At 39.2% G+C, this 25,199-nt stretch overlaps 1 protein-coding gene across 2 annotated transcripts in view; it reads right to left on the bottom strand.

The window, feature by feature from the left end:
* Positions 1 to 25,199, bottom strand: part of Ccdc171 (coiled-coil domain containing 171) — a 339,088-nt gene that overhangs the window by 269,088 nt on the left and 44,801 nt on the right. For both annotated transcript variants that reach the window (XM_057784865.1, XM_057784864.1), the window contains exons 7-9: positions 13,495 to 13,587; positions 11,252 to 11,412; positions 1,053 to 1,191 (exon numbers count right to left, since the gene is read on the bottom strand). In XM_057784865.1, coding sequence (XP_057640848.1) covers positions 1,053 to 1,191; positions 11,252 to 11,412; positions 13,495 to 13,587 — 393 coding nt within the window. The remainder of the gene's footprint in view (positions 1 to 1,052; positions 1,192 to 11,251; positions 11,413 to 13,494; positions 13,588 to 25,199) is intronic.

Raw genomic sequence — 25,199 nt, forward strand, 5'->3', positions numbered from 1 at the left:
CAGTTCCAGGGAACCAACACCCTTTTCTGTCCTCCTTAGACACTGTGTGCATGTGGCACACAAACATATGTTCAAGTCAAAATTCATGCACACAAAACACATTTTTTTAAATCTCAAAAATAATTTTTAAATACTAAAGAGTTTTAATTTAATTCCATAACTACCTTTCTTCTTGGAAGCACTGAGTTGGTCACTGATTCTTAATATAACCCTTTCATTACCTTTTTAGGAAAGAAAAATAACTTTCATTCTCCTCAGTGTGAATCTTCAAGAGCCATTTGACACAACTGAAAGGGAAGTAGCCAAGTCTCTGAGGAAGTGTGCACGATGACAAGACTGGAGGACGTGCGGTGTGACTACAAACTATGCTTTCTTCCCTGCTGTGGTTCCCACCACTTTACAGGATGGGCAAGCATTTGTAAATGGACAACAAAGAGCATTTCAGTCAACAAGAGTATATAATATAATCGTAATATGTTAAAAAGCCAGAATTCTGACAGATGAAAGGCAGCCAGACAGCTAACACGAACCCAGAATGAAGAGCCCCCAGATTACATGACAAGAAGCTGGGTGTGTTCTGATGCAACAGGGAGATGCTGGTACCTTTCAAACAAAAGATGATCCACAAGAAAATATCAATATTTTAGGAAAAAAAATACATGATAGCTAGCTCACTCACAACAGTTAATTTGATTAGATATTTATGAAATGTAATGTTTATTACAAAATGATTAGAAAATGAAGTCAATAAAATTATTAGATCTATTACTTACAAATCCTGATTATCTTCCACCTAAGTAAAATCATAAAATCATTTTTAAACATTCTATGATTGAGAACTATTAATTCGGTTGGTTTTTCCCAACTGTTCCAAGTTAGAGAATTATGTATATATTTGATGCAATTGGAACTTCCAGCTTGAAACTTTGAACGATGTCACTAAAATTACTTTCACACTATTATCTCATGATATACGGTGGGGGATAAACTTGCTACACATCAAATATGGCCCAATAAAGCCATTGCCATAGGGTTTCTATCTTTAACCTTACCATCACAAGTTCCTCTTGTAACTCACTGCAACTTTTTTCATTATATTGGAGTCTCTTTGAAAGATCTATAATTACTTTCTTCTGTTCTTCGATCTCTTCATTTAGTTTCTTGTTTTTGGAGAAATACTCTCTTTCTAATCTGAAAAGTTAAAAATGTCAGAGCAGGTTTTTCAAATGTACTTCTCTTTCATACAAGTAGGCAATGTTCTATATATCATGTCTACATGCCAAAAGGCTTTTTAATGCCCATTTTCCTTTTTTCAAATGAAAAGGTTTATGCATTCTTAAATGAAAGACTTTAAGCGAATAACAGTTCTCCTTTGAGAGTAGGTATCTGAACTGTGTCCAAGGTAATACAAAAAAGAGAATGGAATGGTATTGTTGGGATATCACCATTATTATTATTATTTTTTTTTTTTTTTGGTTTTTCGAGACAGGGTTTCTCTGTTGTTTTGGAGCCTGTCCTGGAACTAGCTTGTAGACCAGGCTGGTCTCAAACTCACAGAGATCCGCCTGCCTCTGCCTCCCGAGTGCTGGGATTAAAGGCGTGCGCCACCACCACCCAGCCACTATTATTTTTGATGAACAAAATCTACCCGTCTCAATTAAGTCAGTTCAGAAATTGCCTCAAAACTGATAAAAGTTCATGGGGTGGGGTTGTAAGCTCTTGAGTGTGCAAGTGAACACACCTGTGCACACAGACACACACAAAGAGGCAACAGCAGGGTATCAAGTGTTCTCCTTGAGACCGTCTCTTACTGACCCGAAGCTCGTTATCACTGACTTCAGACATGGGTGATGAGGATTCAAACTCAGTCTCTCGTGACTACAGAGCATGTGATCTTACTGACTGAGCCCCCAAGAAAATTATCTTAAAATGAGTGATAAGGTTATTAACATACATCAGAAATGAAACAAATATTTGTATCCCTTCTAATAGAATTGATTTGGCGTAAGGAAGATTCAAAAACAAAAAAAAAAAAATCAAAATGTTCATTTACTTTGAGGATATGTTTACTGCTCTCATTGGAGACGTGAACCTGGGAGAGGGGGACTAAAAATGAGGTGGACAAAAGTCTCACGTAATAGCCAGATTTATTCAGAGCATCAGACAATTTGTACTCTAGAGTTAAGAAGAATCACCTGAATGAAGTATGCAATGACAAGGACAAGCTGTACATGACAAAAACATGTTTTTCCACTGAGGCACATGAATAACCACAGCTGAAGCAAGCTCACTCCTATCCCCCAAACTGGGTGGAGCACAATAACACATTCTAAACACGATTCTGTGTTTTGAAGGAACTGAGGTCACAAGACTCTTGTCTTTTTCCTTCAGTTTTCTCACAAACATTCTGAATTTTCACATGACTCCATTCTTGGACTGTGTTCTGACAAGGATATATAAATTTCTTTACAATACAATGTGTGTTATTATTTAAATGTAATTCAGGCTGGCATTAAACTGTGTTTACACTAGTTTGGTTTTGTGTTCTAAGAGGTTCGTCATGTATCTCACACTGGCCTGGAACTCTCTTTTTGTAAATGTACTATGCTGGCTTAAACTCTGCCAGACTCCTCTACAGCCTCCCAAGTGCTGAGATTCCATGAGCGCCATCACATGGAGCTGTGTATGTTCTCGTGTGGACATCACAGAAAGGCAGCTCATGAGTATTGTGCTTTAGGAATTCCAGGCTGAAACAGCTCACAGGAGGCCTGGCATCTTGAGAGTTCTGGATCAAGAGAGGAGTGTCCATAGAGTACAAAAGTCATCCGTATTATTATTTCATCATGCATTACAAAGTGAGTCTCTATAAACAAAGTAAAATATCATCTGTCTCTGATTTCAGATGCAGACACTGAGTTTCCAGAGGAAACCATAGATCACAAACAAAAGATCAAGAATCAGATGTCACACTTGCCTAACACTTGAACTGAATAGCCAGCTGACTTACAAAAAGGCGTGAAGACCAAAAGTGATTTTCAGAATGTGCCTGTAAACTCTCCCTGATATATAAGCTTTCCAAGAAGCTAATTTGCAATGCAGCAAATCAAATGACAAGCAGCATGAGATTAGAAATCAAGGGGCTCACAATGGAAGAAGTCAGAGGAATTCCAAGGAGGATGTTAAAGACAGGTCCTGAGTACATCAAGAAATCTGAAAAGTCAGATAGAGACAGAAAGGCCCCAGAGGGATACTTTAGAAAAAACACAAGAGGACAGAATTTCAGACTACTAGACTTGAAGAGGCTGGAGAGATGGCTCAGTATGAAGAGTGCTTGCTGCTCTTTAGTCTGGCCCTAGAGCTCCTGACATCAGCGGCTCATAACCATCTGTAACTCTCTGACACCCTCTTCTGGCCTCCACAGGCATCCACATACACATGATATCCACTCACACAGACACACACAAGTAAAAAGTACAAAAATTAAGTTAAATTCAAAATAGCCAGACAGCTGGGCATGGTGACACACACCTTTAATCCCAGACTTGGGAGGCAGAGGCAGGTGGATCTCTGTGAGTTTGAGGCCAGCCTGGTCTACAAAGCGAGTTCCAGGACAGCTAGGACTCTATTACACAAAGAAACCCTATCTCAAAAAAACAGAACAAAATCCAGGAAAACCTAGTCTACATAGTGAGTTGCAGACCAATGAAAGCTTCATAGAGAGACCTTGCCTCAAATAATAAATTAAAATAAAAAATAAAAAAGAATACTTCAGTGATTGGTTAATCAGACAGACTCATTATGAGTATGTGTTAGAGTTGTTTAATCATCCAGGCAGTGGTGGCACTCGCCTTTAATCACAGCACTCAGAAAGCAGAGGCAGGCAGATCTCTGAGTTTAAGGCCTGTCTGGTCTACCAGTAAGCTCAGGACACCCCAGACTAAAGAGAAAAACCCTGTTTTGAAAGGAAAATAAGAGAGTTATTTAATCACGAGCTAAACCCATTCATGGGGTAATAAGGAACTACATTTGTGCCTTATTTGCTGATTCAGCTGCTCTCACTACTGCTGCTTTATAACCAAGTACTATTGTAGGCATCTGGAGAGAACACAAGCAAAGCACATGGTAAAATAAACAGCAAAACATCTAATAAGACTGCCATAAAGAAACAAAGACAAGTTACCAAGAAAATAGTGTAGGAAAAAGGATGCTGCACTCAGATTATCACTCTGGGGGAATAGAAGCAGGAAGGAACAGGTAAATATTGTGTGACAGAAGCAGGCAGGAGAGCTCAATCAGCAGAGGTTACCTTATAATATTTAAAGGTAGGAACAAAAGCATAGCAAAACATACATGCAATTTTAAATCTAAAGTTGGGGACTGGAGAGATGGCTCGGCAATTAAGAGTACTTCCAAAAAAACGAGTTCCATTCCCAGTGCCCACTCTGGGTGACTCCAAACTATCTAAGTGCAGCAGCTCCTAAGGATCCAGCATCAACTTCTGCCCTCCATCCACATGCACTCACTCGTTCTCCGCCCCCATACACATACACACTTAAAAATATAATCCTTTTACAATAAAAGACAATCTTTTTAAACTAAACATAAAGTTAACATCAAAGCAACAGCAGTAAAAACTAAGCAGCTGCCATACATGAAGGGAACTGGGAGCCAAAGGCAAAGGCGTCACGCTGCTGTGTCTCATCATGTTGGCAGTGCTGTTTACTCTTTAAACTATGAACAAGTGTTAACTTGATAAAAATTAGCATTTTAGTCAAAATAACTATTATTCAACACATACAACATTAAATTTATGTACAATTTGTGCCATTTTTAAAATTCAAAACCTAGGGTTGGTGCTGGAGAGATGGCTCTGCAGTTAAGAGGACTTGTTGCTCTGGTAGAGGACCTGGGTTCAGTTCCCAGCACCCACACCGTAGCTGTCCACTCCCTACATAAAACTCTAGTTCCTGAGAACTGACATCTCTTCTAGCCTCCTCAGGCACTAAGTGCACATGGTGCAGACACACACATGAAGGCAAGCACACACACACATAAAATAAAAACAATACATATTTTAAAAATGTAAAACTCTAAGATCACTAAAATGAGGTGTGATTCCCTTCTGTTAGCAATGTGATATAAAGCTAGTTTCTCCACTTCTAACAGCCACAGCCAGCCTAAGGAAAGAAAGGCACAGGTTAGGGAGCTCCTGGGTATGGATCCCGGGAGAGTCAGGACTTACAAAGCAGACGGCTGGGGAAGAACAGACGGGAAGGAAGCCTATAGACAGGATGCTTCCTTACTGGAGTCTGATTACTTTAACTTCCACTAACAGTTTGTCAATAACATGTTCCTTAAAACAAGTAACATTTCTTCAGGCTGTATTGTAGCAAGAACATAAATAACGGTGCCACTAAACCATAACACTGTTTTTATTCAGAAACACATTTAGAAAAATAAAGAAGCTCCTAATTATTGAGGAACACAAAAAATAAAAATTATCTGCAGTCGATTCAATATCCTATCTTTAAAGTCATTTTAAATTATATTTCAATGTAGACTGGATTTGAGGCTTATCACAATCTTTTCCCTACTACTGTCCAATAATCAATTACATAACTAATTAAGATCAAACTACATCTGAAAGCTCTATAATCCAAAATCATTAAAAAGCTTTTCCTGTAAGTTTTAGATTTAAAGTAACTTTACAGCTAAGAAAATGTAGTGACATAAATGCGGTTTGCTCCACCTCAAACAATTTCATAGCAGAACATCACGTCTAAGACACTGTGCGTTAGAACTCTAATTCTGAAATGCAGATGTGTCGTACATATCTGCTCCTGCCACCCAGTGAAATCCTGGCAACAAGCAACTTTAACGGCCCTGTCCAGTGACAGCGACAATGTGAGGTGAAGAGTGACCTTGGGCACTGGCACTCGTGGGCTCCGTCTGGGCAGCCTTCACCATGGGAGCTCTGGGCCTGGAGCTTATTTGATCCTGCCAGGAGCTCTCTGGCCACTGCACCTTCTCCTTACCAATACCCATCAGCCACTATGCCCTGGGCACCGCAATCTGTCATGTGACCACTTTTCACAACCATGAGGACACTGTCCTGAAGCTGCAGAACCAGACCCAGGTGGCCAGAATCTAGCCACCAAGCGTTTGGCTTCTCCCATTACACCCTAGAAAGCCCTCCTTCATCACTCATGAAAATCCAAGTTTAATTCCTAAATAAGAACAAAACTACTCAACCACTACTAATATTCTGGTACCATTTACTTTATAGCTTCATTATTAGCTGTTGTTACATCAGTCTTTCATATCCTGCCCTAAAATTCCTTATTCTCAGAGCTATAAACTGAAAGTGTGGTTCGGGGGCTGGAGAGATAGCTCAACACAGAAGATGATGTATACCCAGGTTCAACTCCCAGAACTCTCCTGGTAGCTCACAACTGTCTACAACTCCAGTCCCAGAAGATCTGATACCCTCTTCTAGTCTCTGAGAACACCAGGCATGTACATGCATACATGCAGGAAAAACATTCATAAAATAAAATATTTTTTAAAAAGTGTCATTCACAAGAGAGAATAGTAGAAAGAAGAAAGTCAAATACCACATTTACACTCATCTGGGGAATAGATTTAAATATATACATAAATACACGTGTGCAGTGCACATGCACACACTCAAACACCCACACAACATGAAAACAGAGACTATTGAGTGGAGGAAGGGGCCATCATGAAAGAAGACATGGGAAGGTTACAGAAGGAGGTGAGATGAGGAAAGTACAGTAACACACAGCATGGAAACGTCACAAAAACTCTCTATTTTGGGTCCATCAGAAAGCTTCTTGTTCCTCCCCTTTGCTTTCCCACTCCCTTTATCAAATCCTACTCTCTCCTTCTTTGTATTCCATCCCGGCAGAAATGAAGATATTCTAAATAGACAGCTCAGAGCCTGGAAAGATGGCTCCGTGTTGTGGAATATCCTTTACACTGTGTGAAGATGTGTCACTGTGACTGTTTCATAAAGAGCTGAAAGGCCACTAACTAAGCAGGAACAAGTTAGGAGGGACTTCTGGGGTCGGAGAGCTGTGGGAAGAAGAGAGGAGGAGTTGCCAGTCAGATGCAAAGGGAGCGAGACATGCAGGAGAGGGAAAAGTCACGAGTCGTGAGGCAACATATAAATGAATAGAAATAGGCTAATTTAAGTTATAAGAGCTAAGGGATAAACTCAAGCTATAGGCCAATCTTTCATAATTAGTAAGTCTCGGTATCATTTTTAGTGAGCTGGAGGCCCAAAGAAAAATCTGTCTACAGCTCAGTAGTTATGATCACTCACAGCTACTGCACAGAACTGAGTTCAGTTCCCAGTACCCACATGGTAGCTCACAACTACCTGTAATCCCAGTTCCTGGGAATCCAACAGCTTCTTCGGACTTCTCTGCACACCAGTCTTATATGGGCTGTACATACACATATACAAAATACTTATACAACATAAAATAGAATAAATAAACCTTAAAAATTGTTTAAAGACATAGTCCAGTTGTGACCCTTTAACTGACTACAGATTGTTGAGAAAATCAACCCCAAGAAATCAGAATTTCTCCAAGAATCTCACTCTAGAAGGAAAAGGATGAAGCCTGATGCTAACCAAAGCAGAAACCTATCTCTCAGGAAGCAATTTCACTTAGCTTTGATTACTTGTCAGACTACCTAGCAGGAAAGACTGGAGTCAAGGCAATGGTAACGGGCAGGCCCACATCTTGACTGGGACCACTCCTACTGCGCTGAGCAACTAGACCTAGCTTGCTAGGACTGCCAGGGCTCTTCACTCAAGAACACGGCAAACAACGTCCTACTTCAGGATCCAGACTAATTTCTAGGGCAGCATACTAAAGCATTTGATGCCAAGCCCAATAAATGACTGGACGGCCTGCAACTCTCCACTTCCCTGCCTCGTGTGAGAGAGCAGTTCATGAAAGAGGAAAGCACCTACCTCACCAGGAGGTGAGGGTGAAGGCCAGGCTTGCAGCTATCTGGGACCATATTGGTCCCAAAAGGAAAATGACACCCCCCCCCCTTGACTTTACTACCTCATTCTCACCCTCTGGGAAGAAATTCTTAGTTTCCTACCTACATTTAAATATATATATTTATGAATATATAGAGCTGGTTTTGGAGTTGAACAATGACTCTGTACTTCTCTAAACCCAAGTGTGTTGTTAAAAAGAACATTCAGAGTTTCTGTCTCATATGGAGAGCCATCTGGTATTGGACAGAAGGAAGACTTTAGGAAAAATCTTACTTTCTCCATTTCTATTTTGTCTATATCATATTCTTTATTGAATGTATGTCTCTATGAATAATGTTTAGTTTTCCATGATGAACAATAAAGTTTTCTACAGATCCTTTCCCTGTAGTAATCTTTGAGGTTTCCAGGAAGAAGATGGGACCCCACAGAAACAACTCTATCTGGTTGAGATGACATCGTGATGCTGCTATAAAACTGGTTTTTGGGTACCAGCTGCTGAAATGGTGCACCTTCTCATGACATTCTGGCCAGAACTCCAAATAAAAACTTTGGAAAAAACCCTATCGACTGCTCAGAAATCATTTGCAACTATGGTAGACAGTAATTTTGAAACTTAACCATCACTTTACTTTTGCAGGATCCCATAAAGAGAACATCATCCCCATGACAGCTGGAAGCAATTCTAGAGGACAACATCCCCTCTCCCAAAAAAGTTTGTCCTCAGGGTTGGGAACACTGTTTAGGGGTTGATTATATAAGGTAGAGGGTTGGAATGGAAACTATGTAGGTTAAAAAAAAAAAGATAATAATAGTGGGAAACAGTGAATATTTGTGAGCTATTATTTATGGATAATTTATATCAGTATAGTTTTTGTATAATTTTATATATTTGTATAATTTGTATAGTTTTTGTATAATTTTATATATTTGTATATTTGTATAATTTGTACAAGTTAAAATTATATTTGTTATTTCTGTTTACAATATTTTTACACCTATGCAAAGTTATTCTGTCAGATTGTATATGTGCATGTTTCTATCTCTGTTTAGGACGTTTTGTATATTGATACAACTTTTAGGATATATTTTCATATTGCATTATATATTATTCTTCTGATCAAGATACTTGTACACTGTTTACTTTTTGAGGTCACTGTTCTTATTTGCTGCACATCTGTTTACAGATTATTTAATATTATGACATGAAGTTTTAGTCTTTAAGTTTTACAGGCATTAAATATTATTGTAATACATATAATCATATTGATTAGGTTCTTTAGATACATAGAGATATTCTGCCTAGATAGGTAATCTTCAACCACTTCAAGGATCTGTAGAATATGGCATTTAAATAACTTAGGGCTCTGTTGACATGAGACATGATTGCTCCTGACAGCACCAATCTATTCCTGAGAGAATGTTGAGTACCAAAGACACTCCATTTGGAGCATGTTTTCTTCTTGGCAAAACTGGCCTTTGGGCAAGGAACTGCCCATCAACCACTGACAAAATGTACAATGTCCAGACAGGACAAGCAGGATACGAGAAAAAGACTGTCAAACCTTGTCAAGACAGAGTAAGACAGTTCTGAAAAATTCCATGCCTCTAAAAATGGTCTGTCAGTTATGCTAGGCCTTAGCCAAAGTTGGTTGCTTCAACATTGCACATGAGACTTTGGGTGATTGCTCAGGTAACCAATTGTCTCCATCATATACTGCTCACTTTGGAAGCTGCTTGACTGCACTTCCTGCCTACTCAAGCGATATCTCCCTTCTCAGGTCTATGATGGGGATGAAGATTACATAGTCATAGTTATCTTCCTCTTATGATTTAGCTGAGACTCTTTGGAATAGAATGTTTATTAAAACATTTGTCATGTATTCCTTGCTTAATATTGTTTATGTTGGTTATAATTTTTTTTTTTGGTTTTTCGAGATATCTGTTCCTATTGTATATAGTTGTATTGGGTTGGTGATGGGGGAAGCTTTGTTAACCAATCATCTTTAAGAGGTGTCTGACGGGCAAATTCCAGGACAGCCAGGGTACACAAAGAAACCCCTGTCTCAAAACTCCCCTGAAAAAGGTAAAGGAGAGTGGGGGTTTGAGAGGAATACCCTCATAGACTCATATGTTTAAATGCTTGGCCCATAGGGAGTGGCACTATTAGGGGGTGTGGCCTTGTTGGAGGAAGTGTGTCACTGTGGAGGCAAGCTTTGAGGTCTCACAAGCTCTAGCTAGGCCCAGACAGCCTCTCCTATTGCCTGTAAATCAGTATGTAGAACTCTGCGCTCCTTCTCCAGCACCATGTCTGCCTGCATGCTGCCATGCTTCTCACCATGATGAAAATGGACTAGAGCTCTGAAACTGTACGCCAGCCCCAACTAAATGTTTCCTTTGTAAGAGTTGCCGTGGTCACAGTGTCTCTCCACAGCAACAGAACACTAACTAAGACAAGGAGAAAGTTTAGTCAGTGACGTGCATGCCACACAAGCGTAAAGGCCTGAGTTGAGATCTGTAACTCCAGCTCTCGGGGAATAGAGACAGGTGGATCTCTGGAGATCACTGACCAACCAGTCTAGCTGAATGGTGGAGCCCCAGGTCCAGTGAGAGACTTAGGCTCAAACAGTCATAATGATGACTTGGAGAGCAACTGAGGAAGACACTCTACGTCAACCTCCAGCTTCCAAAGGCACACACACAGGTGCACAGACACAAACATATGCACACTCATGTCACACGCAGAAAAAAACAGGATAAATAAAAGGTAGCTACCTCATAGAATGTTAAATTAGTTAAATTAATTATTTGGTGGCCATGTACATAATGAACCATAATGCACATTTCCCACTAGTCGTAATTACTGCTACTACTATTATTTCTGCACTTCAAAAAATCCTGAGCATTATCTCCCCATGTGGCTTATAAATTAAGGTGTTTAAGACATGGCTATATTAATTTTAGAAGGGCAAATGCATTGATATTTTTACTTACTAGTGTATAAATATGCTTCTGGAACTGCTTAGAAACTTTACAGCAAAAGAGTATCCCCATATTTGCCTACAAGGGCATTTGCATATGTCTTACAAAGACCTATGCTCTCTGGTCTACCACAGATAGCAGCTTTATATTAGTATATAAAGTACTACATATTCAAACTCAGCAATCCTAAAATCTTCACACAGATTTAGAATTTTACCAAAAGATACTTACAAATTCAGTTTTGTAAAGCTTTCTTGTGCATTATGCTTTTCTCGCTCATATGCACTTTCGACTTCTTTAAATTCATTCTTGATCATTTCCAGATCAGCAACAGCCTCTGCTTGGCTGGCTTTTTCTACTTGTAAAGCTCCTTCAAGGTCTCGGATCCGTAACTACCAGATGACAGAGAAGTAGTTTTAAAAAGCTAAGAAATGTGTTTCCATCTTAAATTGAATAGACTATTTTATCAGCCACAGATTGTCATTTATCTAAATATTCCTTTCTTTATGTTTTGGTTTAAAAAGAAAATAAACAAGCTGGCCTCAAATCCTCCTGCCTCTGCCTCATTCAGCAAATCCTGTTGGCCTGTGCCAACATACATACAAGCAACATTATATGGACTCAACAGGTTATACCGAGGAATATGAATATATATATATATATATATATATATATATATATACACACACACACACACACACACACACACACAATAACAATTAATGAAAACAGAGGCCATAAATTCAGAGATTGGGGAGAGGTATATGGGAGGTTTGGAAAGGAAAAGGGGAAAGGAGAAATGTAATTAAATTACAATCTCGAAAATAAAATACTAATGCATAAAAGTCAAAAAAGAAAATAAGCAAAAACTTAGTCTCTTTTTTAATGCATTTGATGGGAAAAATATAGAAGAATGAAGAACTGAGATATGAAAAGCATAAACTAACACAGTATTATCCAGCCTACCAATGTGTTTAATCTTTATCTTCTAATGAATTCACATTTCTTTTATAAAATATTATAAGTGGTTTTTGAAAACTAAAGGAAACATTATGACATGAATATTATTATAAGCATAAACATGGGCTAGCAAGATGGCTCAGTAGGTAAAGGCACTTGTCACCTAACCTAATGACACAAATTCAATCACCAGGACCCACCTGGTAGAAGGATACTATCAACTCCCACAAGCTGTCTTCTCTGACCTTCATGTGTGTTTTGGCACGTGCATGCATGTGTGCATGCTCAGACACACACACACATACACCAACATGAGCAATTTTAAATTTAAAAAGAAAAAAGCTTAAACAGATCCCTTCACCCCGGAAATTTTTTACTGTAGAAGTGTTGTTATAGTCAAACAACACTATCTGACTAAAATATTCATGGTGATATGACTTGATAACTTGTATTTCCTTAATACAATCTGGAAACAGGACAGTGTAGGGGAGAAATACAAACACAATTGGCTTGAGGTAGGTTTAAAGCTGGGTGATGGGTGTACTATGAGTTGATTTTAATAATTTGTCAGCTTTTGCATATATATGAAATTTTGCATAATCAACATCTTAAAATTGATGCCAACAACAGAATAAACACACAAGTGCATTCTCTCAAACCAATGATTTATAGCTCTTAAATAGCTATATACCACTTTAAGGAGAGTCTGCTGGATGCTACAGAATAATGTATTGCTCATACATCCTGAAGATAGCAAAGTCCAGACCAGTGTTCCCAGGGTGCCAAACCCTGAAAAATGGTGAAAGAACAAGAATAAGCAGACAAGGGAGGAACTAAATACTCTCTGCAAAGTGTCAAGTGGTGATAGCTCACGTTTTTCAAAATGTTGCAGTTGGCTCTTGAATCCAAGTGTCAAAAGCCTAGTGCCCTGAACAGCACTATTAGGCCATACCACAGACCATTGGGAGGTGGGATTGTGTGGCTAACCCTCACATGGACAAGAACATGGCCTCAAGTAGATGGTGGGACCCTGCTCTCTCTTGCTCTGCTTCCTGGCTCACGAGGTCAGAGGAGAGTGTACTCCATACTCCACCATGATGAGGTGCTTCACCAGAGAACCAAAGAAGCAGAACCACTCAATCATGGACTTAAGAAGCAAGAGCCAAATAAAACCTTATCTCTTTCAAGTTACAGTTATTGGGTTAGGTTGTCTCACATATTCCATTATAGTCACAGAAAGCCGACTAATATTGACGTAAGTCATTGAGTCTCTGTCACTAACATTGTACTCTTCTATTGCAGTACAAATGCCCCCACAGATGAGACAAGGGCAGACAGTGGTGGTGCTCTGGCCTGAGGCTAGAGTGCCAATATCTCCTCTAATAGCGTATCCAAAATTGTACCCTTACCCAAAATACAGCGACAGCATTGTGTTACCATTCTCAACCACACCTTAGTTTCCTAGTGGTTACAACCAGAGAAAATTCATGCCAAAAAATATGTTTACATCTTACCTGAATAATTTCAGAATTAAATTTTGATTCCAAATGTGCCGCTCTTTCTGCTTCAATGTTCTCTTCTAACTTCCTCACTCTTAGAGTAGTTGCCTAAAAACAAGTCAAGTTTAAACACTGGCATTAAAAGTATATAGAGAACACTAACCACAGAATTGTGACTTTAGATGACTTATGCTGTGTAGCCAGGATGGCCTAGAACCCATGATCCTCCTGCTTCAGCATCCCAAGTCCGAATACAGGTATATCCCACTACACCTGTCTAGCCCCATGTCTCATACTTTGCAGGTGGGGAGTGTGAAAGCAATGTCCGAAAGGAATGCTCCAAAGCCTTGTCTCTTTTCCTTTTCTATTCTTACTGAGGTAAAGTTTCTATGTAATTAATTAGGATGTAACTGACTTCTGGCACACACTTCCATGGAAGCTGTCAAAGTGTAAAGTATAGCCTTACATGTCCCCTATGTTGCATGGTCCTTTCTAGACACACCCTCAGTGCCTTCATATCAAGAAGTCATTCTGCTGAGAGATCATCATTCTGTGTTTCACAAGCACACAACTCACAAGGCACTTTCGTACACTGAGCCACTTGCTTAATGTACATTTTACAACCTTGAGACAGTCTCAGAGTGTAGCCATAGCTGGACTGGAACTCACAGATATGTGCCAGCCCCAGCTTTCCCAAGTGCTGGGATTAAATACATGTCTACCATGCCCAGTCCTTTCAATAGTTATTTAAGATTTCTTTTTATTACTTTAAATTATGTATAGGAGGGGACCTAGGTGCATGTCTTTTGTTTTATGTTATTGTTATTGTACTTGCTGTTTTGTTTTGTTTTGAGATAGGATCTCTCTGTTAACCCTGGCTGTCCTGGAACTCACCATGTAAAGCAGATTGGCCACAAACTTACACCTAACTTGGCCTTCTGAGTGCTAAGATTAAAGGCATTTAATCTCAGTCAGTAGAGCATGAGATTCTTAATATCAGGGTCATTGGTTCGAGCTCCATGTTAGGCACCAAATGTAGCATGAATAATAAGAACAAAGAGACAGAGATTGAGGTTCAACCCGAAAACCAGAAAAGCAAGGCAGCCAAGCCACTAGAGAAGTCTTACCTCTACCAAAGCTGAGCAACAGTAAAATAGCCAGACAGCTTCTCTCTCCTCTTATTCTATATTCCCTCTAGTGATGGGATTAAGGTGTATAACTCCCTAGTACCAGGAGTACTAAAAGTATAGCCAACCACCATCTGGATTTATTTCTGCTTGTGTAGCCCAGGATGGCCTTGAACTCACAGAGATCCATCTGACTCTGTCTCTCCCAAATCTTGGGATTAAAAGTGTATAGCACCATTGCCTGACCTATAGTGGCTTTAGTTTTGCCACTGGTCCTCAGGGAAGATTTTTTATTAAAACACAAATATACCACTACATTTTCCACCATGTCTGACCAGGTATCTTAAGTTTACATGCACAACTGTTTTGCCTGCCTGTAAATATGTGCACTATTTGTGTGCCTGATGGTGAGAAGGTCAAGATGGGGTATGGGGTTCCCCTGGAACTGGAGCCACAGGCCGTTGTGAACTACCATGTGGGTCTTAGGAATTGAACTCTGAAAGCATTTAATTGGAGGTTTGTGTACATATTCAGAGAATTGGTCCACGATCATCATGGCAGGGAGCATGGCAGCAGGCAGATAGGCATGGCATTGAAACAGTAGTTAAGAATTTACTTCTAAGCCGGACGATGGTGGCACACACCTTTAATCCCAGCACTCGGGAGGCAGAGGCAGGCGGATCTCTGTGAGTTCGAGACCAGCCTGGTCTACAAGAGCTAGTTCCAGGACAGGCTCCAAAACCACAGAGAAACCCTGTCTTGAAAAACAAAAAAAAAAAACAAAAAAAAAAACAAAACAAAAAAAAAAAGAATTTACTTCTAATCTACAAGATAGAAACAGAGAGAGACTGGTCCTGGCACACACTTTTGAAATCTCAAAGCCCACCCCCAGTGACACACCTTCTCCAACAAGGCCACACCTCCTAATCTTTCCCAAACAGTCTACCAACTGGGAGCCAAACGTTCAAATATATGAGCCTATTGGAACCATTCTCAATCGAATATGAGCATGCACATACACACACATATATGTGTGTGCGCACACACCTAAACACAACTAAAATAATGAAAAGATATAACAATGACTCAACTTCTGCTTCCCATTGATGAAAAACAGTTCCTTTTAAATTCTGACTTTACATTCTCAGAACAATGGACTCCAGGAGTTATGGGTACAAATCACAGTGTATAGTATAGCTGAGAAATTCTTACACATAGTACAGACTATAATAAGTAATAATCTGGAAATATCTATACTGATAAAATATTTATGTAGGGGCTCAGCAGTTAAGAGCACTAGCTGCTTTTCGAGAGGTCCTGAATTCAACTCCCAGCACCCACATGGCAGTTCACAACCATCTATATCAGTAGTCCCAGGTGATCTGATGCCCCTCTTCTGACCTGCAAGTGTACAAGCAGACAAAACATCCATGCACATAAAGTACAGACATAAATAAATAAATCTCCTTCAAAATCATGTAAACCTATAAGATGAAGTTGACTCTGTCGATACATGATATTGTTCATCTTAGATTCTGTAGATCAGGAGGCTAGCCATTCACAAGGAAATAATCTATGGGTGTTGGGAATAAGATTTTAAAAACTAATAAGACAAAGAAATTCAATCGGTGTAGTAATGTCTAAGTCCTTTTCTCAGTTGCCAAAAGTATATAAGCAAGTTTATTTTATTTTTTTGGTTTTTTTTTTTTTTTTTTTTTTGGTTTTTCGAGACAGGGTTTCTCTGTGGCTTTGGAGCCTGTCCTGGAACTAGCTCTGTAGACCAGGCTGGTCTCGAACTCACAGAGATCCGCCTGCCTCTGCCTCCCGAGTGCTGGGATTAAAGGCGTGCGCCACCACTGCCCGGCCTTTTTTTTGGTTTTTCGAGACAGGGTTTCTCTGTAGCTTTGGTGCCCGTGCCAGAACTAGCTCTTGTAGACCAGGCTGGCCTCGAACTCCCAGAGATCCGCCTGCCTCTGCCTCCCGAGTGCTGGGATTAAAGGCGTGCGCCACCACCGCCCGGCCAAGCAAGTTTATTTATCAAAATGTTGCTCCTGTTTTTTTTCAGGGGGGGGGTGCATGCACAAATACATGAATGCCCTTGTGTGAGGAGACCAGAACAACCTTGGCTGTTAATTCTCAAACACCATTCATGTTTTCTGGCCTGATTTGGGTTTGAGTTTTTGGAGGGAGGATGGAGACAGAGCTTCCTTTGAGTCTCGAACTCACCTAGAAAGCTAACCTGGGTAGCCAGAGAGCCCCAGAGATCTGACTGTTTCATTTCCCAGGGCTGAGTCAAGAGCAAGTAATTTAACCAATGGAGTCATTATTTTAGTCTCATATTTTATTGAAGTACATAATATTCCATAATTCTGATAAAAGAATCAACAAAATATTTTATTTATTAAATGTATAATTCAGTAACTAATTAATGATCTGTTCCCACTCAAAAACATCAGGACCAAAGTTCTAGTCTCCAGGGCAGAACAAAGTGCAAATAGGCTGAAGTAATAAGTTGGAGATAAACCTTTGTTTTCATACCTTCCTTTCTGGAACAAAATGTCCCCCCCCAAAAAAAATTAACATGTTGTTTATTATTGAAACAGCTATCAACAAATCAGCAAGGCAATAAAAAATTATCGAGTATGAAACAAACACCTCCCAAGAGTGGATTTTTTTTGATAGGCACAATTAAATAAATGCCTTCATTTATTTTTTTTTTTACATCTTCCAGTCTGATGAATTAACTCTTTTTTTTTAATATTTATTTATTTATTATGTATACAATATTCTGTCTGTGTGTATGCCTGAAGGCCAGAAGAGGGCGCCAGACCTCTTTACAGATGGTTGTGAGCCACCATGTGGTTGCTGGGAATTGAACTCAGGACCTTTGGAAGAGCAGGCAATGCTCTTAACCACTGAGCCATCTCTCCAGCCCATGAATTAACTCTTAAATCCAGCAGAGGGTACTACAGTAACACCAACCTGAAATTCTCTCACACATTTACACACACACACACACACACACACACACATCCTGTAATTCCAAAGAACGCTAGTATAAGTCATTAAATGTGTCATTGATATTTTATTCTAACATAATCACAAAATTACTGGCAGAAAAAAACATAATTGTGATTAAAGTTCAAATTCAATCCAGATTCTTAAATTTAACTACATATAACTTGTCCAGTAATAAAATGTTATAATAATCCGTATGTTTACTAACACTGAAAACAACAGGCTTCTACATATCACAGAAAATCAAACTTTTTACATTTATTTATTGGGGTGATGTGTACATGCAGAGGTCAGAAGACAACTTGCATGAGTTGGTTCTCTCTTTCCACCCATGTGGACTCTGGGAATCTGACTCGGGTCACCAGGCTTAGTAGTAGATGCCTGAACTTGCTGAGCCATCTTGCCAGCCCAAGCATGTAGTTCTTTGTTTAATACATATCCTGCTATTTATTTGATAATTGACATGTTCTTTATGACAAAATACATGTGGAGAGATTTTGTTTGGTAAATACTATGGATAAATATAGCTGTTTTTATCTGATTTGTATCTCACTAGATCATACTAAACATAATCAGAGGGCCTGGAGAGATGGCTCAGAGGTTAAGAGCATTGACTGCTCTTCCAAAGGTCCTGAGTTCAATTCCCAGCAACCACATGGTGGCTCACAACCATCTGTAATGGGTCTGGTGCCCTCTTCTGGCCTGTAGGCATACACACAGACAGAATATTGTATACATAATAAATAAATATTTAAAAAAAAAAACAAGAAGTAAACATAATCAGATAACCTACTGCCCTTAAGAAAGTGAGTGTTGAATCCTCAAATAGAACCATGTCTAGAAGGCTGCCTCCTGCCCAGCCCTGGGAGCAAACCACTTATCACTAAGAGGCATGAGCAGCAGAACTAAGCAAACACACCCGAATGTTCCCCACACTACGTCTGTTCTTCAGCTCACATGGGCTTATTCCTAAAGTTTCATGACAGCTTTGAAAATGTGTGCCAGAGAATGTGCTCAAAGTCTGAACTAGACAACTTTTCTCCGCAAATACAATATATTTACCTTAGGAGGCTGTATGTGGACTAAAAGGAATTAGTCAAGGAAATTTTTCTGTGCACTACATAATATAAATATAAATACCATAAAACAAACAGCAAGAAAGAAAACTGAGGAAGCAATCTCACCCAACTACCTATTAATTAGACACTGATCCATAGTGGTAGATAGATAGATAGATAGATAGATAGATAGATAGATAGATAGATAGATAGATAGATAGATAGATAGATAGATAGTCTGGATTGTGTTCCAGATATTTGCGGTTGCCACAAAATATCAATAACTCATGTAAATGGAAAGTGATAATTATTTTTCCAGATTTTATTATCCAGTAATTCCTGTTATTGGACAACCTCATAACCAATATGGTAATAATCCATCTGCTAAGGGTGATTCTAAGGAACTGAATCATCACAAACTGATTAATTCTATAATGAGTCTTCAATAATCCATTTTATTTTGTTATATTTTAAAGGCCAAGAATAATTTTATTATACATTTGTTAACATTTAACCACAATATTATTCCTCAACTGCCCAGAAGAGGAAAAACAGTCACTAAATTTAAGCTTTTGTTTTGTTTTGTTTTGGGTTTGAGACAAGGTCTCACTGTATAGCCTGACTGCCCTTCAACTAACAGAGATGCGCCTACCTCTGCCTCCTGAGTGCTGGAATTAAAAGCGTGTAATACCACAACCAGCTAAACTTTGAGCCTTTAAACTGAAGGTTTCAGGCTTGTGAGATGGCTCAACAGGTAACGGTACTTGCCACCAAACCTGAGTTAGATCCCTGGGAGTCACATGGTGGAGAGAACTGACTCCAAAAAGTTGCCCTCTGACCTCCATATGTGTACTACAGTACACAAACACGCATGTACACACACAAAAACATACTTATAAATTCAAGAACTTATAAAAAGCAAACACCCAAAGACCTCCAATTTATTCTTACTATCAAAAAAAGATCTCCCAAATGTCAACATTTCCAGTTATTTTAAAGACAGAAGTACTGTACCACACCATTTACCCAGAGCCATATATTGTGGGGACACAACTAAGAATGAGTTCTTTACTATTTATTGTCATTGTTCAATTGCTTTACTGTCAACTGTCTTAAAGGTAGTATTATTTAATTAGTCTGACCATTAATGTGGACTCTTGTGTACATGTATTCACATATAAATGCATATTTGTTTGGGAGGGTACATGTGTGGGGATACACGTGCATGTGTATGAACATGTATGTGGAGGCCAGAGGAGAATCATGGTGCTATTCCTTGGGAACCAACCACCTTGTTTCATTGTTTCAAACAGAATCTCTCGCTGGGACCTATGGTTTGCCCATTCAGTTAGGGTGGATGGCCAGCAAGTCCCAGGGACCCTCTTGTCTCTGTCTCCCCAGTTCCTAGACAACAAGTATGCATGAACCACAGCCACGCCTGCCTTTTTTGTGGGTTTCTCAGTTTGCACAACAAGCATTTCATTCATATTATTAGTAACAAGAAATCAGATAACAAAAATGGGAATATTATAAATAAAATCTGTGGATCACAGCTACTGCTTAGTGTGGAATTACTACCTTAACTTCTTCTAAAACTGCCCTTGTTTGCTGCCAAACCTACAGAGCTAAGTGTGACCCCAGGACCCTAAAGCAGAGGACAGAACAAACTCCTGTCAGTCGTCCTCTGCTCCACATGTATACCACAGCGCACGGACATGTGAGGACACACACAAACAAATGATGAACACCACATATATACCACAGCGCACGGACATGTGAGGACACACACATATAAATGATGAACACCACATGTATACCACAGTGCACGGACATGTGAGGACACACACATATAAATGATGAACACCACATGTATACCACAGTGCACGGACATGTGAGGACACACACACATATAAATGATGAACACCACATGTATACCACAGCGCACAGACATGTGAGGACACACACATAAACAAATGATGAACACCACATGTATACCACAGTGCACGGACATGTGAGGACACACACATATAAACAAATGATGAACACCACATGTATACCACAGCGCATGGACATGTGAGGACACACACATATAAACAAATGATGAATACCACATGTATACCACAGCGCACAGACATGTGAGGACACACACATATAAATGATGAACACCACATGTATACCACAGCGCATGGACATGTGAGGACACACCCATAAACAAATGATGAACACCACATGTATACCACAGCGCACGGACATGTGAGGACACACACATATAAACAAATGATGAACACCACATGTATACCACAGCACACAGACATGTGAGGACACACACATATAAATGATGAACACCACATGTATACCACAGCACACGGACATGTGAGGACACACACAAATGATGAACACCACATGTATACCACAGCACACAGACATGTGAGGACACACACATATAAATGATGAACACCACATGTATACCACAGCGCATGGACATGTGAGGACACACCTATAAACAAATGATGAACACCACATGTATACCACAGTGCATGGACATGTGAGGACACACACATAAACAAATGATGAATACCACATGTATACCACAGCGCACGGACATGTGAGGACACACACATAAACAAATGATGAACACCACATGTATACCACAGCGCATGGACATGTGAGGACACAGACATATAAACAAATGATGAACAAATAAACAAATGTAACCAAAATGTTTAGTTGCCTTTACCTTTTCTTCAAAAATAAGTATTTTACAATTTTGTTACTTATTTCTAACTTCAAAGTCCATTAGGAACATGACATATAATGTTTAAATGTATACTTGTACATATGAACATACAATCCAAGTTCGTTGTCATTTACCTACTTTATAGTTGGCAATCAGCACAAACAAGCCCTTAAAAATAATGCCCTACAAATGCATGAAGGCTTTTAAAAAAATGGACTTAGAGGCCGCCTTCACGGGTATTCCCCTTTTCCCTCAAGAGGAGCAGGCATTTAGTTTCTACGGCTACCTCCCTGCCTCTGTGCTCCTGAACAGGACATGACTGACAGGAGCAAGGCGGCATTTATTTTCAATCTCCCCACACAACCCGCAGCAGACTCCTCCGTTCTCGCTGAATTAGGTTTGCATCTTCTCTTGTCTCTTTTTTTATTGCATTAAGACTTATTTCCCATGATAACAAACTCTCCTTATTATAAAGAGCTTTACAAAAGCCACAGATATTCTTTTTCCAGTTCATGTTTTCCTTGGTTCCACAAAATATAGCACTGCATTTGTAAAATTGGACAGGGAGCTTGTTTTTTTAAATCTAAGAAACCATTGATCCATGTTATAATGACAAAGCCACACAATGGTATCACATTTTATAAATATGTTGTGTATACAGATATCTAAGCAGTTTTTTACCCAGGTACATAAGAGACTGCCTTCATACAGTGTAACTGTTAGAAAATATTCACCAAAAAAATAATTTATTAGTTAACTTAACTTTAAAGATTCACCAAAATTTGAACCATTTACTACGCTAACTATCCTTTATATTAGATGCTTTAGCTTGATACTACTGATATTTAAAATGTTTTTATTGAATTATTAGAAAATTTCTTCTTTATCATAGATTTTGCTATAATTCTTTTTAATATCACTTACTGCTGTGGGACAATGGTTTTACCTTGTATAAATTTGTTTCTTGTACTTGTTTAATAAAATGCTGATTGGCCAGTAGCCAGGCAGGAAGTAGAGGTGGGGCGACAAGAACAGGAGAGTTCTGGGAAGAGGAAAGGTCAGTCTGCAGCCATCACCCAAAAGCAGAGGAAGCAAGATGAGAATGCCTCGCCAATGAAAGGTACGTTAGCCACTTGGCTAACACAGACAAGAATAATAGGTTAGGATGTGGGATGTAAGAATTAGTTAATAAGAAGCTGAGCTACTAGACCAACCAGTTTATAATTAATGTAGACCTCTGTGTGTTTATTTGGGACTAAACAGATGTGGGACCTGGTGGGACAGAAACCTCGGTCAACAACTTATAATTATTTAAGTAACTAGAATTACTGGTAATAGTCTACAAAGTTGAATATAAGACTAGCAAGAATTTTATCTGGAAATTTAACTTCTTGTTCATTATGTCATAATCTGGGCAAACAGCTAAATGTATTCATTTCAAAATAAAACAAAATTTCAAGGCATCTAAATACAAAACTAACAGATGAGTAAATGATCCAGGCTTTATAAATAGAATAAAAATAAAAAATGTAGGACAAGTGAGATGACTTCATAAGCAAAAGTGTTCAGTCCCTGGAACCCACATGCTAGAAGGAAAGAACTGACTCCTACAAGTTGCTCTCTGACCCCCACATGCTCACAGTGGTAAGTACAGTGACACACATACACACACCACAGAGGTGAATAAATGTGAAAGAAAAGGAAAAAGAAATAAGAAAAAGAAGGAGGGAAGGAGGGAGGAAGAAGGAGGGAGGGAGGGAGGGAGGGAGGGAGGGAGGGAGGGAGGGAGGGAGGGAGGCATTGCTCCCAGCTGGTCGCACTGCCCTGGGAGGCTGTGGGAGCTCTAAGAGGTAGGACCTTGCTAATGGAAGTGGATTTCTAGGGAAGCTTTGTGTGGTATAGCACAGCCCTTTCAGCCAAGGCCACTTCCTTCCTGACTGCCAATGTGGCAACAAGCTACCTCAAACTCCACAACAGTTAGGAGCAGCTCCCGATGCTCCCCTGCCATGGGGAACTGTCTTGGCAAACCCTAAGACCAAATAAATACCTCCTCCCTGGAGTTGCTTCTTCCATGTATTGTATTATAGGAACAAAAAACTATACCACATCACTAAGAACAGCCACATATCAGTCTAAAATTAGCTGGTTAAGAGCACTGGCTGCTCTTCTACAGGATCTGGGTTCAATTCCTAGTATCTATGTGGCAATTCACAGTCATCTGTAACTTTAGTTCCAGGGAATTCAAGGCCCTCTTGTGGCTTCTGCAGGTACCAGACATACATGTAGTACATGGACATACATGAGAACAAAACACACATGCATATACATGACATACATGTATACACACATAAAAGCAATTAATTCAAATTTTTAAGAAATTAAAAAATCAAAATTAACCTAAAATAATTTTAGACCTTTAGCAGAATTCAACTGATATCACAGCAACTAAATACTTTACAGGAGAAAAAAATTTTTTTTTTATGAATAACATTTTATTATCTCATTTAAATGTCAATATTTGAAGAATGTCAATGTTTGAAAAAATAAAGAAAGCTTTGCCTTGTTGGGGATTATATTTTCTCCTAAAAAAATACAAAGAGGAAATTATATTGATTATTTAGGCTATAAAATAGATGTACAAAAAAAATTAGACCCCAGAAGGTGCAAATTATGAGAGATCAATTACAGACTCTTAATGACTTTCAACTATTGTTAAAAGCCATTTCCTATCTATGGCCCACTTTTGGGATAAAACCTGATTAACTGATTAATTTAAACAAAACCTTAGATGGTGGCAAGGACTTAAATAGTCCCAGGAAACTCTCTGCTAAAACTGAGAGAGAATTGGCTTTGATAGAAGAGATATTACAGAATGCACATGTGAATCATGTAAATCCAAATCTTAAGTACCTTCTGGTCACATTCTCCTCCTAACATTTCCCTACAGGAATGTTTTTTTTTTTTTTTTTTTACTTATTTATTTATTTTTATTCTTTTTTAATTAAAATTTCCACCTGCTCCCCATTTCCCATTTCCCTCCCCTCCTCCCAAATATTGCCCTCCCCCCACTTCCCTCCCCCATCCCCACTCCTCTTCTCCTCCCCACACTCCATTCCCCCTCCCTCTCGATACTGAAGAGCAGTCCAAATTCCCTGCCCTGCGGGAAGACCAAGGTCCTTCTATCTACGTCCAGAAAGGTGAGCGTCCAAACAGGCTAAGCTCCCACAAAGCCAATTACTCATAGATACATCTTAAAGTATAAACATTAAACATAAAATTGACTTATTCCCCAATAAGTCAAAACTGGTTTACTTAAAATTAGCAACAAGGCTGATAGGAGAGCTTAGCAGGGAGACTCTGCTGACGAGAATAATGACCAGCGTATAAACCCCAGGGTGTATATGGAAGAAAAAGAGAACCAATTCCTGCAGGTTGGCATCTAACCTCTACATATGTGCTTTGGCACATGCACACCTACACATACACACACAAAAATAAATAAATTAATAAACTAAACTAAGACAACTAATTAAATGCAGGGCTGAAGAGATAGCTCAGTAGTTAAAAGCATGTGTGGTCTTGTTGAAGACACTGGTTCAGTTTCCAGCACCCACGTGTGACACACAAACATCACTAACTCTAGTACTAAGGGATCCAATGCCCACTTCTGACCTCCAAGAACACAAGGTATGCATGTGCTATACATATATACACGTGCACAAACAGACATACACATAAAATAAACCATTTTAAGGACTAAATTAATAATTAAATAAGCAA

The sequence above is a fragment of the Chionomys nivalis genome, chromosome 11, assembly GCF_950005125.1.
Source record: "Chionomys nivalis chromosome 11, mChiNiv1.1, whole genome shotgun sequence".
NCBI lineage: Eukaryota > Metazoa > Chordata > Mammalia > Rodentia > Cricetidae > Chionomys > Chionomys nivalis.